Here is a 17189-nt window from a genome sequence, read left to right on the forward strand (position 1 = left end):
CCGTGGTGGTGATCTTTGTGGAGGCTGGATAAGAGAATGCAACTCCCACACAGACCTTCTGAGGATCATTCCAGCAGTTGAAGGAGTCAAGAACACTCTGAGGTATTGACACCTGCTTGGACAGATTATGCTTATTAGGGGTGTAGACAGCCCTGAGGCAGGCTTGAGGACATCAGAAACGTTATGAATGTACAGGCTGACATGTGGCCTAGGAGTAGAAAACAAGCCCTTGCTGTTGTTTGTGGGCTCTGCTATAGTGTGGGAATGAAATCATAGAGAACCTGTATGTGGACTGGTTTCAGAGTAGCAGCTGTGTTAGTCTGTATTCGCAAAAAGAAAAGGAGTACTTGTGGAACCTTAGAGACTAACAAATTTATCTGAGCATAAGCTTCCATGAGCTACAGCTCACTTCATTGGATGCATGCAGTGGGAAATACAATGGGGAGATTTTATATACACAGAGAACATGAAACAATGGGTGTTACCATAAACACTGTAACGAGAGGAGTGTGTCTGGTAACACCCATTGTTTCATGTTCTCTGTGTATATAAAATCTCCCCACTGTATTTTCCACTGCATGCATCCGATGAAGTGAGCTGTAGCTCACGAAAGCTTATGCTCAAATAAATTGGTTAAGTCTCTAAGGTGCCACAAGTACTCTTTTTTATGTGGACTGGTACCCTCTGGAGTTTTGGGAGTTTAGAGCAGCTCCCATGAGAGGACCAAGGATATGCCCTTCCAGCTTGACTGTGAAACACTGATAACTACTCTCTTGGAATGGTTTTCCAACCAGTTATGCACCCAGCTAATAGTAGCTCCGTCTCGGTTGTATTTCCCTAGTTGATGAGAATCATGCAAGACAGTATCAAAAGCCTTACTAAAGTCAAGATATACCACATCTACCACTTCCCTCCGCCCCCATACACAAGGCTTATTACCCTGTCAAAGAAAGCTATTAGGTTGGTTTGACATGATTTATTCTTGACAAATCCATGCTGACTGTTACTTATCACCTTATCTTCTAGGTGTCTGCAAAGTTATTGCTTACTTATTTGCTCCATATTTCCAGGACTGAAGTTCGGCTGACTGGTCTGTAATTCTCCGGGTTGCCCTTAATCCCTTTTATAAAAGAAGGCTGAAAGGTGGTGGAATTCTAGACAAACACAGCTGAGCCCAAGAAAGTGTCCTTACCCATGTCTAGTGGATGAGCAACAGGTGTCAGTAATGGGAGTCATTTTAGTACCAGAGGGCAAGAAAGGACTGGCAACCGTATCAGTAAGGACAGCCGAGCCTTCATAAAAGGGTGAGGTGGTATAGTACCAGACGGTAATGTCAATATGGGTGGGAAATCCCTCTCAGTAGCCCTCAGAAGAGGTGATTTGGGCTTTTCCAGGATTCAAAGGTCTTCATTAAAGAGGATCCTGGATGGTACCAGAGAATCTGGGTACTGTTCCTCAGGAGTCATCATGTCAAGAGATACCTGGAACGGTTCCGAAGTACGGGCCATGCGCTCTTTCTCGTGGCCTGAGCAGAGTGACACCAAGGACGATGACCGAGTCCCAAGTCTTCAAGGAATCCTTTTATTTAGAAGGCTCCTATTTCAGTACCAACACTGGTACTGCAGAAGGCTTCTCAGTACGCATTATGAAGTTGTACTGGGATTTCAGTACCAGAGGAGGGAAAAGCCTTAATGGTACCCATATTGGGACACAAAGTCTTCTTGTTCTCTAATTAGAGGGGGACTTTCCCCCTTCTCTTGGTATCTTTCTCAGGGAAATGGGGTCTCTTCTTATCAGATGTTCCTGAAGACTCTGAAGGCTCCCCTCCCAGGTCTGCAGTTACCAGAGCAGAGGCTTGGGCAGCCACTGGATCATTCTGAGCAGTTGAGGCAGATGAACAATAGGGGGGACTGGGACCTTGCAAGTCTCAGGGAATATTCTATAAGAAGCAGTTTCAATCAACCCTTCCTCAAGCTTTCTGGATATGCTGCTGCTCAGATGCTACACATGGAGGGGACATGCACCTCTTCAAGGCAGCTGGAATGCCCCTTGCTGACAGGGAAGGACCTGTGGCAGGTCTGGCAAGGTTTGAAGCCCAGGATCTTTGGCATAATCCAAGAAGAAAGGCCGCAGATGGAGAGGGGATGAGTGGAATGGGCAAAAGAAACCTGAGACACAAAGACACCCCCCTCCCAAAAAAGCACAAAGCTGTGCTAAATTAAACAAGAAAATAATCAAATAAACAAAAAGTAATATAAACAAACAAAGAAAAAGTCAGGAAGCTGGGTCAGCTAGCTACCAGACACAATGATGCTCCATCTCAAGCCACAGGTGGTTGAGAAGGAACTGCAGTGGCAGAGCATCCGCCCCTTCCTATATACTCTCATACCAGAGCAAGAGGATACGTAGGGAGCAGGCATGGAATCACAGACACTATTGACAAAAATCTCCTGACATGAAGAACCAATAGCAAGGATAATTTGAAGACATTTCTTTTCCCTTACAGCAGCAGAAGTTTAAAATTTGTAAGACACCTACTAGCGAGAGGTTGCTATAAAGGTGGAAGCCCTCAAGCAGGGGTCGAAGTCTCAGCACCTTCTTCCTTTCAAGCACATGAAGCGACAAGGGTACTGAGCTCATAAGCAGAGTATGGCCTCTAGATCCTGCTGAGAAGCACTTTTCCACCTTCCCATCCTTGTCTTTTGCATCTTCCTTGGTTACCCAGGGTTTTCAGGACCCACAGCAGGGGCACCTTAACTATTTCACTCCAGGCGGTGTCAGGAATAAATCAATAGGAAGACAGCAATTCCATCTGATAAGATTAATGCAAGTAAGCATGCTCTATCTAAAACAGCAGCTTATTAGATTTAAGCACACACAGACATAAGCAATAGGTTTAGCACATCCCAGATATTTACCTAATACCTGGTACATTATTAAGTAATTAACAGCAGGTTCGCAGTTGCCAGTTGCTCACCCACCGGGGAGAAAAGGTATCAGGAAAAACGTCTCTCAAGATGGCTTTAGAGGACTGCTCCAAAGTACATTCTATTATCTAGACTTTTTATAACTAGCTTCTACAAAACACAAAGGTCATAATGACCGCTACTAGATCATCACTCTTCCTAATTTTCAATAAACTTCCTAATATCAGAGGCATCCAAACTCAAGGTCTTCCTTCCACCAAGGTTTTCAGTCTCAGTTGTTTATTTTCCTCTCCCCTCCTCGCATTCTGATTAGCAAAACGGACAGTAGTTTTGACCTTGCTTCTGAAAGCCTGTCTACAAATTAACCCTTAACTGTGTGGTGTTCTATTTCATTAATTCACGGTGGCTGAATGCACATAATATGGTTGCAATTAGCTTGATCATATTCTGGGGTATGCACAACCCTCAAATCCAGGGCAACACCTTGATTATACAGATTATGGTTTGATGTCTGGTAAATTTTTCAAGCCTTGACTTATAAAACTGTAGGGACAGTTCAAATGTGATAGTGATTTTATGAATAAGGACTTATCTGCAAAAGGATTGGACTGGGAACACTACCACACTTTAGAAATGCCACCACAGAGCTATCTCTCACCACTGACACAGGTTGGATATAAACCAATGACCTACAGGTCAAAGGTTCCCATTTCCAATCCCTAGAGCAGTTTTTTTCAAGCTGAAGGGCACAATCAACCGGGGGCAGGGGCAAAACAACAACAACAAAAATCAATCAGCCAAACCTTGCAGTAGCTAGGACCCAGAGACAGTCTGAGGAGAGAAAGATCAGCACACTCCACCCCCACCTCTAACCCACAGCAACTCCTCCCTTCTTGATGCCTGCACTGTGCTCAGCTCCAGGGGAGGCGAAGCAGCATGTCCAATAGGCTTTGGTGCCAACAAGACAGCTTCAGCTTTGTGAAGTAGCACAGTTCTGGAGCTAAACAATGAGAAAAGGGAGAAGCATCACCTCAACTCCCATGCCCTTTCCTATTTCCACTAGCCTTCCACTTCTTCCTGGGAACTTCCCTCCCCCCAACATAATAGCTGATCTCCATGAGCCCCATCAGCCTACCCTCACCAACCAGTACCTCCTCTCTCCCTGGAACAACCTTACCTCAAGCCCACCAGTGGGTTTTGGGGGGGACTTGCATGGCTCCCAGCAAGAAACCACTGGTGAATTTTCAGTCCCACCCAAGTAAAAAAATAAAATTTCAGAACCACTGCCCTAGAGATGTCCAAGATCTTCCAAAATCATTATTATTTTTGTTTAAAACAATTATGCATGGAGTCCTTGACAGATTAACTTAAATGTAAAGAAATCTCACACACACACACACACGTTGTCTTATATATCACAATGACCTGTCTCTCCGGATCTTCACAATCTTCTTCAGTCTGCTTTTTAGTTTTGTCAGGTCGCCAAGGCAGCCAATGCCTTGTTTCACGGGAACATTCAATGTCCAGCCAAATTTGCCATTTGGGTAGAGTTTTATCCTTTATTTCTTGATCTTCATCTCCATCTTCCTCCTCATCATCTACAAAATAAAGAAAACAAAAAAAAAAAAACCCAGACACCAAAATTTAAAGTCACCCATCCAAAACCTGAAACTTCATATATGTAAAATACAAGATTGAGAACTGAAAAATTCTGAGTTCTCATTCTGGTTCTGACACCAACTCCATGTGTGGCCTAAAGAAAATCATAATTTGCTCTGTCTTAGTTACCCCATATGTAAAATGAGTATCACGCTTACTTATTTCATTAGTGCATTGTGAGGATTAATGTACAGAAAGTATTTTAAAAATGCAAAGCACTAGCTGTATGAAAAGTATTACTACGGCATTAAACATTACAAATTAAAATTGGTATCACTGTTTTAAACTGACTGATATTTTCAATTACTTTAATTTTACATGCATTAGATCTTGCCAATGCAATTAAATTCTTCTCAGATTAAAAATATTCACTGAACCTAAAATCCAGTGTTGGAATCAGACTACAGTTTTATAATGACAGGTTTCAGAGTAACAGCCGTGTTAGTCTGTATTTGCAAAAAGAAAAGGAGTACTTGTGGCACCTTAGAGACTAACCAATTTATTTGAGCATAAGCTTTCGTGAGCTACAGCTCACTTCATCGGATGCATACTGTGGAAAATACAGAAGATGTTTTTATACACACAAACCATGAAAAAATGGGTGATTATCACTACAAAAGGTTTTCTCTCCTCCCACCCCACTCTCTTTCCCCACTCTGAATTCTAGGGTACAGATGTGGGGACCTGCATGAAAACCTCCTAAGCTTACTTTTACCAGCTTAGGTTAAAACTTCCCCAAGGTACAAATTAATTTTACCCTTTGCCCTTGGATTTCCACTGCCACCACCAAACTTTATCTGGGTTTACTGGGAAACGTAGTTTGGACACATCTTTCCCCCCAAAATCCTCCCAACCCTTGCACCCCACTTCCTGGGAAAGGTTTGGTAAAAATCCTCACCAATTTGCATAGGTGACCACAGACCCAAACCCTTGGATCTTAGAACAATGAAAAAGCATTCCGTTTTCTTACGAGAAGACTTTTAATAGAAGTAAAGGAATCACCTCTGTAAAATCAGGATGGTAGATACCTTACAGGGTAATTAGATTCAAGACACAGAGAATCCCTCTAGGCAAAACCTTAAGTTACAAAAAAGACACACAGACAAGAATAGTCATTCTATTCAGCACAAGTCTTTTCTCAGCCATTTAAAGAAATCATAATCTAACACATACCTAGCTAGATTACTTACTAAAAGTTCTAAGACTCCATTCCTGTTCTGTCCCCGGCAAAAGCAGCCTACAGACATTTACATTTGGGGACAATGTATACCTTCAAATCAGCGGCACTGCTATGGGTACCCGCATGGCCCCACAGTATGCCAACATCTTTATGGCTGACTTAGAACAACGCTTCCTCAGCTCTCGTCCCCTAACACCCCTACTCTACTTGCGCTATATTGATGACATCTTCATCATCTGGACCCATGGAAAAGAAGCCCTTGAGGAATTCCACCATGATTTCAACAATTTCCATCCCACCATCAACCTCAGCCTGGTCCAGTCCACACAAGAGATCCACTTCCTGGACACTACAGTGCTAATAAACAATGGTCACATAAACACCACCCTATACCGGAAACCTACTGACCTCTATTCCTACCTACATGCCTCCAGCTTTCACCCTGACCACACCACACGATCCATCGTCTGCAGCCAAGCTCTGCGATACAACCGCATTTGCTCCAACCCCTCAGACAGAGACAAACACCTACAAGATCTCTATCAAGCATTCTTACAACTACAATACCCACCTGCAGAAGTGAACAAACAGATGGATAGAGCCAGAAGCGTTCCCAGAAGTCACCTACTACAGGACAGGCCTAACAAAGAAAATAACAGAACGCCACTAGCCGTCACCTTCAGCCCCCAACTAAAACCCCTCCAACGCATTATTAAGGATCTACAACCTATCCTGAAAGATGACCCAACACTCTCACAAATCCTGGGAGACAGGACAGTCCTTGCCTACAGTCAGCCCCCCAACCTGAAGCAAATACTCACCAGCAACCACATACCACACAACAGAACCACTAACCCAGGAACCTATCCTTGCAACAAAGCCCGTTGCCAACCGTGCCCACATATCTATTCAGGGGACACCATCAAAGGGCCTAATAACATCAGCCACACTATCAGAGGCTCGTTCACCTGCACATCTACCAATGTGATATATGCCATCATGTGCCAGCAATGCCCCTTTGCCATGTACATTGGGCAAACTGGACAGTCTCTACGTAAAAGAATAAATGGACACAAATCAGATGTCAAGAATTATAACATTCATAAACCAGTCGGAGAACACTTCAATCTCTCTGGTCACGCGATTACAGACATGAAAGTTGCGATATTACAACAGAAAAACTTCAAATCCAGACTCCAGCGAGAGACTGCTGAATTGGAATTCATTTGCAAATTGGATACAATTAACTTAGGCTTGAATAGAGAGTGGGAGTGGCTAAGTCATTATGCAAGGTAACCTATTTCCCCTTGTTTTTTCCTACACCCCCCCCCCCCCGACGTTCTTGTTAAACCCTGGATTTGTGCTGGAAATGGCCCACCTTGATTATCATACACATTGTAAGGAGACTGATCACTTTACATAAGCTATTACCAACAGGAGAGTGGGGTGGGGGGAGAGAAAACCTTTTGTAGTGATAATCACCCATTTTTTCATGGTTTGTGTGTATAAAAACGTCTTCTGTATTTTCCACAGTATGCATCCGATGAAGTGAGCTGTAGCTCACGAAAGCTTATGCTCAAATAAATTTGTTAGTCTCTAAGGTGCCACAAGTACTCCTTTTCTTTTTACTCCCTCCTTAGTCTTCTAAGTCACCATTGTTTCACACCTAGGACAACAGAAAGGTTTCCAACAGGCACTGCTGAGCAAAGGGGGTTGGGGTGGGGGTAGGGTCATCCCAGGACAAAATGCTCCAATCTCTCTGCCCCACCTGAAGAGAGAGGCAAGGCCCTACTATGCTGATGTGTGAGAGATGTTTGACTTTAGAGGCAATGCCTCCTCCCAGAAGTAGCATCACAGACAACAACCCCTAGTGAGGCAGGGGAAAGCCAACAGAATCGTAAAGTTTAAGCCGGAAAGTACTACCAGGATCAGTGCTACTACCATTCTGCTCCAGTAGAAAATTTCACTCACATATATTCAAAGGGGCTCATAAGGATAGTATCTTTAACCCATGCAGATACAGGTGGGTGTCAGCTGAATATTCATATCCCTCTCCCTTGAATGATGGGCTGGAAAAGTTGGGGAGGGGCCATTTTCAAGGAAAGATGGACCATCATGAAATCCATTTTTCTGTGAGCAACATAACAAAAGAACACACAAGACGGGTGCTTTGGGATTTAAAATCACGACAGCACTTAACTAAATGCAGGTGGCAACTACTGCAGCAATGAATCATCACAGCCCAAGACAAGGAGATGGTTTCTAATTCAAGGCAGGAGGGACATTGCATGTCTGACTTCCTGGCCTCTGGGCTAGGCCTGCCATATCAAATAAATATATTAAAAATGGTCAAGAAATAGTGGGATTTTCAACATAGTTAAAACGAACACAAAAGAACCATTTTTCAATATCAAACATTATGGGGCACCAAATCCACATGCTCAAATTCTAAGGATAAACCTTGCCACTGTCTTCATATCTGATGGAGACCCCTACATCAGATACTGGCTGGGATTGACGATGCAGGCTATGTTACACATATTTAAGGATATGATTTAGTCACAGAGGTTAGGGAAGTCATGGATTCTGTGATTTTACCAGACCTCCGTGACTTCGCTTCAGCTGGCAGCAGCCGGCATGGAGCTGGGGCTGTGCACCCCCAACCCACAACTTTGGCTGCAGCCGGGGATGTACACCCCTAACCCACAGCTTTACTAGAGCTGGGGCTGTGCTCCCCCCCTCACAACTGCAGCAGAAGCTGGGGCTGTGCACCCCCAACCCGTGGCTTCAGCCAGAGTCAGGGCTGCACACGCCCCTCGCAGCTACAACAGGAGCCTGGGCTGTGCCCCCAACAACGCAGCTACGGCCGGGGCTGTGCACCGCTTTTCATCAGTGCGGGAGCCGGGGCTGTGCACCGCTGACCCGCAACTTTGGACAGAGCCAGGACTGTGCGCCCCTCATGCCCTCCGCGGATTTGGCTGGGGCTGGAGCTATTTCTGTATGCCTCTGCCCCCATGGCTTCAGCCAGGGCTACAGCTGCCATTCCTTCCCCTTCCCCTTTCCTCTTCCCCCCCCAGTCCTCTCCCCACCCCACTATTTTTAGTAAGAGTCTTGCACAGGTCACAGCTCCTGTGAAATTTTGTTTATTGCCTGCAACCGGTCCATGACTTTTACTAAAAATAACTAACAAAATCTTAACCTTAAATAAAGTATAAGACTGAAGAGCAAACTGTTAGAATTCATATGTGCACAAAGGCAGACTTAACTTGAGTGTAGTAACTGGCAATGGTCTCCAATTTATAGGTAGATCATGGAAAGTGGATTAGGATGCAGGAATGGCATGAAGATTGCAAATGGAATGTAAACTGGAGTTTCTAGTTTTAGGTTGTTCTAATTTAAAATAAATCTCTATTATTTTTTTTTAAAGGGCAATATATTTTCAACTGTATCTCTATCTTGGTGAAGATTTTTGTCTGGGAATAGCCTGCAACATGCAAAGGCACACGAAGAAAACTACAATATATTTCCCTCAGCCCATGTGGCTTAATTTGTTTCTGACATATAGATATTTATGGAAACTCTCAATGTTCTCAGGCTCTGAATAAAACCAGAAGCCTTTATGAGTTAATAAATAGGAGAAAGCAAAGAAAAAACTTGTCAAAAACTAACGTATGAAAGGGTACAGTTTTACCAGGTTTATTGATGATAATCCAGCCTCCCTTTTCTTGTTGATGCATCCATGATTTCCAGCCTTTTGCTCCTTTTTCTCCAAACCGAGGCTCTCCACTATCCCAAAATGGTTCAAAGAACTCTACCTATTGTTGAGGCAAGAAACATTCTATATATCATTTTCAATGTTGTAGCCACATTTAAAAATGACTTAGCAGTCCATCCTGTCAAGCTATCACTAATAAAAAAAAGGAATAACTAAATTAGCACACAGTAGAAAGAAAGTAACACAGAAATATAGGCAAGTTTAAAAAAAAAAGTTTTGTAGGTATACTTTTAACATGGATGAGCAAGCTGGCTGCTGCATACAACATGGGCAATGAGGCTCCTAGAAATCACGTCAATTAGTGGAAGCAGGACAGTAGCTACTCATCATCCACCTCTGGCCATTCAAGCACTTGAGTCATTTGTGTGGGAATAACCGCTCTATAAATAAATACTAAATGGGTCACTGAGCTGAATGGGATGCTGAAAACTGATCAGAAATAGTGCATCTAATTTCATGTAATTCTGAGTCACAACTCAAAGTTCTTATTGTGGTACCAAATCAATAAGTACAGAAATAGTTATGGACACCAGAACACCATGTAGCTACACTTAAAGCAGAAATATATATAGCAGATGAGAAGCCTGAATATGTTCTACAAGATAGGATGTGGTAAGATGAAGAAGAAATTCAACCAGCTATTATAATGGACAGTTAGACCGTAATGTACACTAGGAAAAATTTTACAAAAATTTCCCACCATTGCTAAAACAGCAAAGTTCTACTGGTATTAGTAAAGATGCAAATCCAAGCGCAGATGAGCCGTTGGTGTTTTAATAACCATGTCAGCTGGCAGGATTAGAGGACAGTGCTTAAAACATGAGCGGCAGTCTGCCTAAATCAGGGCTCCCAAGGTGTTAACACCATATGAGCTAAACTGGTGTTAGCAAAGGTGGGAAATGTGTAAAAAAAAAAAAAAAATCCCCAGCACAGACGAAACTTTAGAAATGAGGCAGAGTCCATCCTTTCCCAAGTTTTTGTCTGACAGCAGGATGTGAATATACAGTGTTGCATGTAACTTGTTAGTTTGTTTTGTTTTAGGTCCTCATTGTGTATTTTTGTATTATATACAAAGTGATGTGTAACTGCATGCATTTTATAAATTTAAAAAAATTAAGTTTATGATTTCACAACTCAATAGATGTCTCTTTTCTTTACTAAGTGGCACAGAAAGCCATAAAATAGAACCAAAAGTGATTTCTTTTTTGTGAACCTCCCAAAAACATTATTTCTTTTTGGTGGCAGTGAATCTATTTCTATACAGCTCCTAACAGTGCATATACTAACTTTGTGAGAGAGTGCTTCTTCTTAAAATAGATATACAATTTGTAATAACAGTTTGTGCACGTTCTTGATACAACCTGCCAATACATTTGTTAAACAAGAAAAAGTGAGCAGAGATGAGAACATTTTACTGTGGCAGGGTGGGCTAGGTCCGGAGGCCCCCTGCTCGAGGCCTTGAAGCCCTGCCACACCCTGCCCCAGAAAAGGGCAGTAGAGAGGTCCTCCAAGCAGCCTAAAGTGGCTGTGTGGGAAGCAGCCAATCAGGGTCCAGCAGGCTAGTCTAAGAGGAGCTGCAGGGCCAGAGTGAGATCAGTTCCTTAATGGAGCTAGGGGAGTGTGGATAGTGTGCCTGGCTGGCTGGCTAGCTAGCTAGCTGAGAGAGCTACAGGACTTGGACAGAGCAGTGCGGGCAGAGGCCAGGGGGAACACAAAGGAGTTCTGTGCTGCTAGGACTCAACCAGGACAAGGCCCTGAAGTAAAGGTGAAGAATGTGCTGGAGCCACGGGGAAGTAGCCCAGGGAATTGTAGCTGCAACACAGTTTATTTAAAGGGATGTGGCAGATGGTTGCTATCTATAGGGTCCCTGGGCTGGGACCTGGAGTTGAGGGCAGTCACTGGGAAAGTGGTCTGGACTGTGATACATCCCAGAAGGGGAAAAGAACTCTCTTAGTGGGCCAGCTGAAAAGCTGGAGCCAGAAAGGCCTGGAGAATCGAAGACTCTCCAGGAAGGGAGCCCTGGGGTATGTGGCCCCACATCAGGGCCAGGACTGCTTTAAGAGCAGGGACAATTCAAAGGAGTCCAGAAGGGGATGAGAGACATTTCAAGCCAGCATGCTGCAATAGGAGCTAGGGCTGCAAATAAAGGGACCTTACAGAAGGCACTACAATAGGCCCCCATTGGACTTAAATCCCGGAAAGGGTTTGATTTTATCTCACATACAGACTGACTCGGCCGGAGGGCTGAGTCACCGAAGACCCCCCACAAACAGAGAGAGAGAGAGTGTGCGGGCACATGCACTGAGATGGGGGGTGCTTGCGAGAGGGGAGTGCAGCAGTCCTGTGGAAAAAATAATATGTGACCATGTAATAGCCGTAGTATAGCTGTGCCGCTGTAAGCTTGCTAGTGTAGACATGGCCTTCAAAGGCTGCAGTGGCGCAGCTGCACTGCCATAGTGCTTCAGTGAAGACGCTACCTACGCCGACAAGAGGGCTTCTCCCATCAGCAAAGGTACTTGACCTCCCCAAGGGGCAGTATTTATGTCGATGGGAGAAGCCCTCCCATGGACATAGCACTGTCTCCAGTGGGAGTTAGGCCTATATAACTCAATTACTCAAAGGTGTGGATTCTATGGCCTGAGGGCACTCCTCCTCCTGAATGTCAAAGACCTGCTGCAAACAATGGAAATGTCAGAGCATCTCAAAGAAAAGCTTGCAAGAATCTTTTAGAATGGAAATTGTTACATAATCTAAATAATAGGGTCACTACCCGCTTTCCCTATAATAACAAAATTACATAATACTATTTACACAATCCTAATTACATCAAAGATAGAAAAGGGATAAGGAAAGTGTTCACTATAAGTTGGGCAAACCAGACATTGGGCAACCAGCTGAATTCTTCCACTTGCAATTGGGCAGAAGGAAGAGATGAGATGACAAGGGGGGAGGGGGTGGGCTGCACCTCCTTTATATAACCTGAGGTACCAATATTCATTGCTATAAGAGTGCACATTCCCTGTTGGGTATGTGTTTCAGAAGGTTCCAGAAGCTCTCAGCACTACGGCTGCCTTTCCCAATCAGGGGAGAATGCAGGGACCACCCTGAAGAAGTGCTAAATAGTGAATCAATTTTTAATTTTGATTAACATCTTTAAATCAGCAAATATTTTTCTGTCAGTGCTGAAGCTCCAACGTAAACAGATCATGCAATGAGAGAGTGAAAAACAGTTCTAAATAGAAATTGCTACCTGTCCTCTTGTTGGCAGATCTTTTACGCTGTCAGGTTTAAAGAAGGTGAAATCAACCAGGGCTTGGAACAAAGACACAGCTTTCTCAGAATGGCCCGCCTGTCTAAGAAAATGGCACTGCTGAAGAAAGACACCTGGAAAGCAAAGGGAACAAAAATCATAATACTTTAAAGGAAGAGTTAGTTCCGAAATATTGGATTGCAACACAAATATAAAGAGATACATCTCCTCCACTACCCAGTGCTGTGGAGACTCATTATGTTGGAACAAAACAACCTTCCAAAAAATTATTAAGTGTTACTGGCATGTCCAAGATTTATGTCAAGGCCTAAGTTCCCTGTAAGCTGCGTGGCCGTGCAGCAGCCTATATAACGCTGCCCAAGCGCTCAGGGAACCTGCCAGGGGATCTGCTACAGCCAGAGGAGGGGCACCCCAGCCCTGCCCCTAACTTGCCACAGCAGCCCCCCAATCTCAACTATGCAGCAGCCTGGATCTGCCACAGCCGGGGTGCCCCTACCATGCGCAGCCCAGCCCCAGCCGTGGTCAGGGCAGCGCAGCCCAGCCAGACCTGGCCCCAGCTGCGGCCAGGGCATCCCAGATCTGAACCTGGCCAAGGCGGCCCGGCCCTATCACGGGGCACCCCTCTCCAAACCCAACCCCAGCCCAGACCTGTCGCAGCCGAGACGCCCCTCCCTGAACCTAGCCCCAGCCGGACCTGCAGGGGCTGGGAGAAGGGCACCTATCCTACGGCCCTAGCCCCGGAGCTGCCGCACAGGGAGAGGCACCTCTCCCCCTCCATCCCTGGTGCTGCTGCAGGGAGATAGAGCTGCAGGGAGTCCTCGCCTATTTAGTCCAAGTGGATGTGGTCCACTCCCAATAACTGATGAAGAGGTGTCGATACCAAGAGAGGGAAAATTGCTTTTGTAGTGAGCAAGCCACTCCTAGTCCCTATTCAAGCCCAAATTGATTGTGTTAAATTTGCAAATGAATTGTAGCTCTGCAGTTTCTCTTTGAAGTCTGTTTTTGAAGTTTTGTTGTTGAAGAATGGCTACTTTTAGATCTGTTGTTGAATGTCCAGGGAGATTGAAGTGTTCTCCTACTGGCTTTTGTATGTTACCATGCCTGATGTCTGATTTGTGTCCATTTATCCTTTTACATAGAGACTGTCCGGTTTGGCCAATGTACATGGCAGAGGGGCACTGACACCTCCTCATCAATTATTGGGAGCGGGCCACATACACCCTGACTAAATGGGCCTTCAGCATTGGTTCTCCACTTGTAAGGTAACGCCCTTCTTTTCATGTGCCAGTATATATTTATGCCTGTATCTGTAATTTTCACTCCATGCATCTGAAGTGGTTTTTTTTTTACCCAAGAAAGCTTATGCCCAAATAAATCTTAGTCTTTAACGTTCCACCAGACTCCTCGTTGTCTTTGTTTATTTTCATGCAGCTAGCAATATGTCTGATTAAACACTAGATGGCATAATTCACCAGGTTTTTTAATCCGTTCATTTATCCATACTTGTCAAAGGCTGAAAACAGGATGCCTACATATGTAGTACCCACTATCTTCATAACAGGATTATGCCACCTGTAAAAAACTTGGTGCATTTATCATGACTGACAATTTGGTAATTTTCCTAATAAGTAAAGGGACATTGTCAGGTCAAATTTAACCCAAGATTTAGGTTTGGTTAAAAGAAGCATTCGCAAAACCTGAAACTCACAGAAATATTTCCATTAGTATTATTTTAATTCTGACATCAAAACCATTCTCCTGAAGTGTTTGCAACCCAACTATAACAGCATCATGCTAGTGCATGAGAACCAGAAAGTGAAAAATGACCAGAAACAAAAGGTGAAATTGAGTCTATTTTCATTTCAACCAGAAAGATATCAATAAACAAACAAAAAGTTTTTCAAAAAAATTTGAAAAAAAAATTTGATCATTGTCCATTTAACACAAGGTATTTGCAAACTTTCCCCCTCAAAGGAAGTGGCAAACATTGAAAATAGTTTAAAGGTGTTTGGTAAGAAGAAGAATTTACAGATTAAGAAATAAGGACCAATAAGGATACACATACCCAGTGAAACATCCCTTACTATGATGGCTGTAGGATGGAGGTGAGCAAACTACGGCCTATGGGACCGTCCTGCCTGGCCCTTGAGCTGCTGGCCAGGGAGGCTATCCCCCCTCCCCCACATTGCTGCACGGGCACCGCAGCTTGGTCTGTCCAGGCAGTGGGGCTGTGAGGTCCTGCCGCTCTGAGCGGCATGGTAAGGGGGCGGCGGTGGTGGCGCACACACATGCACGCAAGGCAGCAGCCAAAAAAAAAAAAAAAAAAGAAAGAAAAAAAGTTGGGTAGGAGGTCCTGGGGGGCAGTCAGGGGACAGAGAGCAAGGGGCGGTTGGATAGGCATGGGAGTCCTGTCAGGGGGCAGGGATGTGGATGGGGGGGGCAGTCCAGGGACAGGGGAGTTGGATGGGGGTGGGGTCCCAGGGGGCCTGTCAGGGGGTGGAGATAGGTGTGGGGGGATAGGGAGCAGGGGAGTTTGGATAGGTGTGGGAGACCTGGGGGGCCTGTCAGGAGGAGGGGGTGTGGATAGAGGTCGGGGCAGTCAGGGGACAGGGAGCAGGGGGGGTTGGATGGGGTGGGGTTCTTGGGGGGTGGTTAGGGGCAGGGGACAGCGGGAGGGGGTAGTCAGGGGACAAGGAGCGGAGGGGGGGTTGGATGGGTCAGAGGTTCTGAGGGGGGCAGTCAGGGGGCGGAAAGTGGGAGGGGGCCAGGCTGTTTTGGGGGCACAGCCTTCCCTACCCAGCCCTCCATACAGTTTTGCACCCCGACGTGGCCCTCGGGCCAAAAAGTTTGCCCACCCCTGCTGTAGGATGTGATTAAATTGTCAGAAATTGGAGATGTAAGAAGCTATTATCATGTGGTCCAACATCTATCTGCCAATGCAAGATTTGTTCCTATAGTATATTTCCCAGTGCTTTGTCCAAGCCTGTTTAAATGAACAAGCAATATAGAAGCACTCTAAACCAACTGGTAGACACTAAACAGCACTTTAAGACTTTAAATCAAGACTGCATATCTTTCTAGAAGCTATACTATAGCTCAAACAGAAGTTAGGGGCTCGATACAGAAATTATTAGGTGAGAATCTGTGGCCTGTAATATAGGTCAGACAAGAGGATCATAAATGTTCCCTTTTGGCCTTAAAAGTCCATGAATCTAAAAGAAAAATGGTGTTGACTGTGAGACAAAAGATCCATATTTTATCTACATGCTGTTTCTCAAGTGTTTATGAATTTGTCACCACAATAAACCTGTTAGGTAGGGAAGTATTACAACCTCAATTTTACAGATGGGGAAGATGAAAGAATGAGAGATTACATGACTTGGGATACAGCCACAAAGGAAGCCTGTGTCAGAGCTGGGAACTGAACCCAACTCTCCTGCCACCAGTTCAGTGCCTCAGCCACTGACCATCCTTCCTCACAGTATAAATTATTTTATTCATATATTGTCAGTGTTTAAACTTCAAATTCTCTAGAAGGGATTCTCAGGACAAAAAAAATATAGAGACTTTCCATTATCCTTTCCCCAATAATTAAAAGTAGGGCTGTCAACCAATTACAACAATTATTTGTGATTAATTGCGCTGTTAAACAATAATAGAATACTATTTATTTAAATATTTTTGGATGTTATCTACATTTTCTACAATGTCAAACTTTAGAGCCTACAAATTCCAATCAGCCCTACTTCTTATTCAGCCTCGCTCAGACAAACAGGTTTGTTTACATTTGCAGAAGATAATGCTGCCTGCTTCTTGTTCACAATGTCACCTAAAAGTGAGAACAGGCATTCACATGGCACTGTTGTAGCCGGCGCTGCAAGATATTTACATGCTAAATGCGCTAAAGATTATGTCCTTTGATGCTTCAACCACCATTCCAGACGACATGCGTCCATGCTGATAACAGGTTCTGCTCAATAACGATCCAAAGCAGTGCAGACCAATGCATGTTCATTTTCATAATCTGAATCAGATGCCACCTGCAGATCGTTGATTTTCTTTTTTGGTGGTTAGGGTTCTGTAGTTGGCACATCGGAGTGTTGCTCTTTTAAGACTTCTGAAAGCATGCTCCACACCTCATCCCTCTCCAATTCTGGAAGGCACTTCAGATTCTTAAATCTTGGGTCGAGTGCTGTAGCTATCTTAAGAAATTTCACATTGGTATCTTTGCATATTGTCAAATTTGCAGTGAAAGTGATCATAAAATGAACGGCATGTCCTTGGTCATCATCCGAGACTGCCATAATATGAAATATATGGCAGAAAGAGGGTAAAACAGAGCAGGAGACATGCAATTCTCTCCCAAGGATTCAGTCA

The 17189-nt window shown here is 44.3% G+C and overlaps 1 protein-coding gene across 5 annotated transcripts in view; it reads right to left on the reverse strand.

Moving 5' to 3' along the window:
• Positions 1-17189, reverse strand: part of NRDE2 (NRDE-2, necessary for RNA interference, domain containing) — a 70431-nt gene that overhangs the window by 18031 nt on the left and 35211 nt on the right. For all 5 annotated transcript variants that reach the window (XR_014712095.1, XR_014712096.1, XR_014712097.1 and 2 more), the window contains exons 7-9: positions 12792-12925; positions 9458-9581; positions 4353-4525 (exon numbers count right to left, since the gene is read on the reverse strand). Coding sequence is in view for 2 of the 5 variants with exons in the window: in XM_084631486.1 (XP_084487612.1) it covers positions 4353-4525; positions 9458-9581; positions 12792-12925 (431 nt within the window). In the remaining 3 variants the exon portion in view is untranslated. The remainder of the gene's footprint in view (positions 1-4352; positions 4526-9457; positions 9582-12791; positions 12926-17189) is intronic.

Source organism: Lepidochelys olivacea, assembly GCF_965140295.1.
Source record: "Lepidochelys olivacea isolate rLepOli2 genome assembly, chromosome: 6".
NCBI classification, from domain to species: domain Eukaryota; kingdom Metazoa; phylum Chordata; order Testudines; family Cheloniidae; genus Lepidochelys; species Lepidochelys olivacea.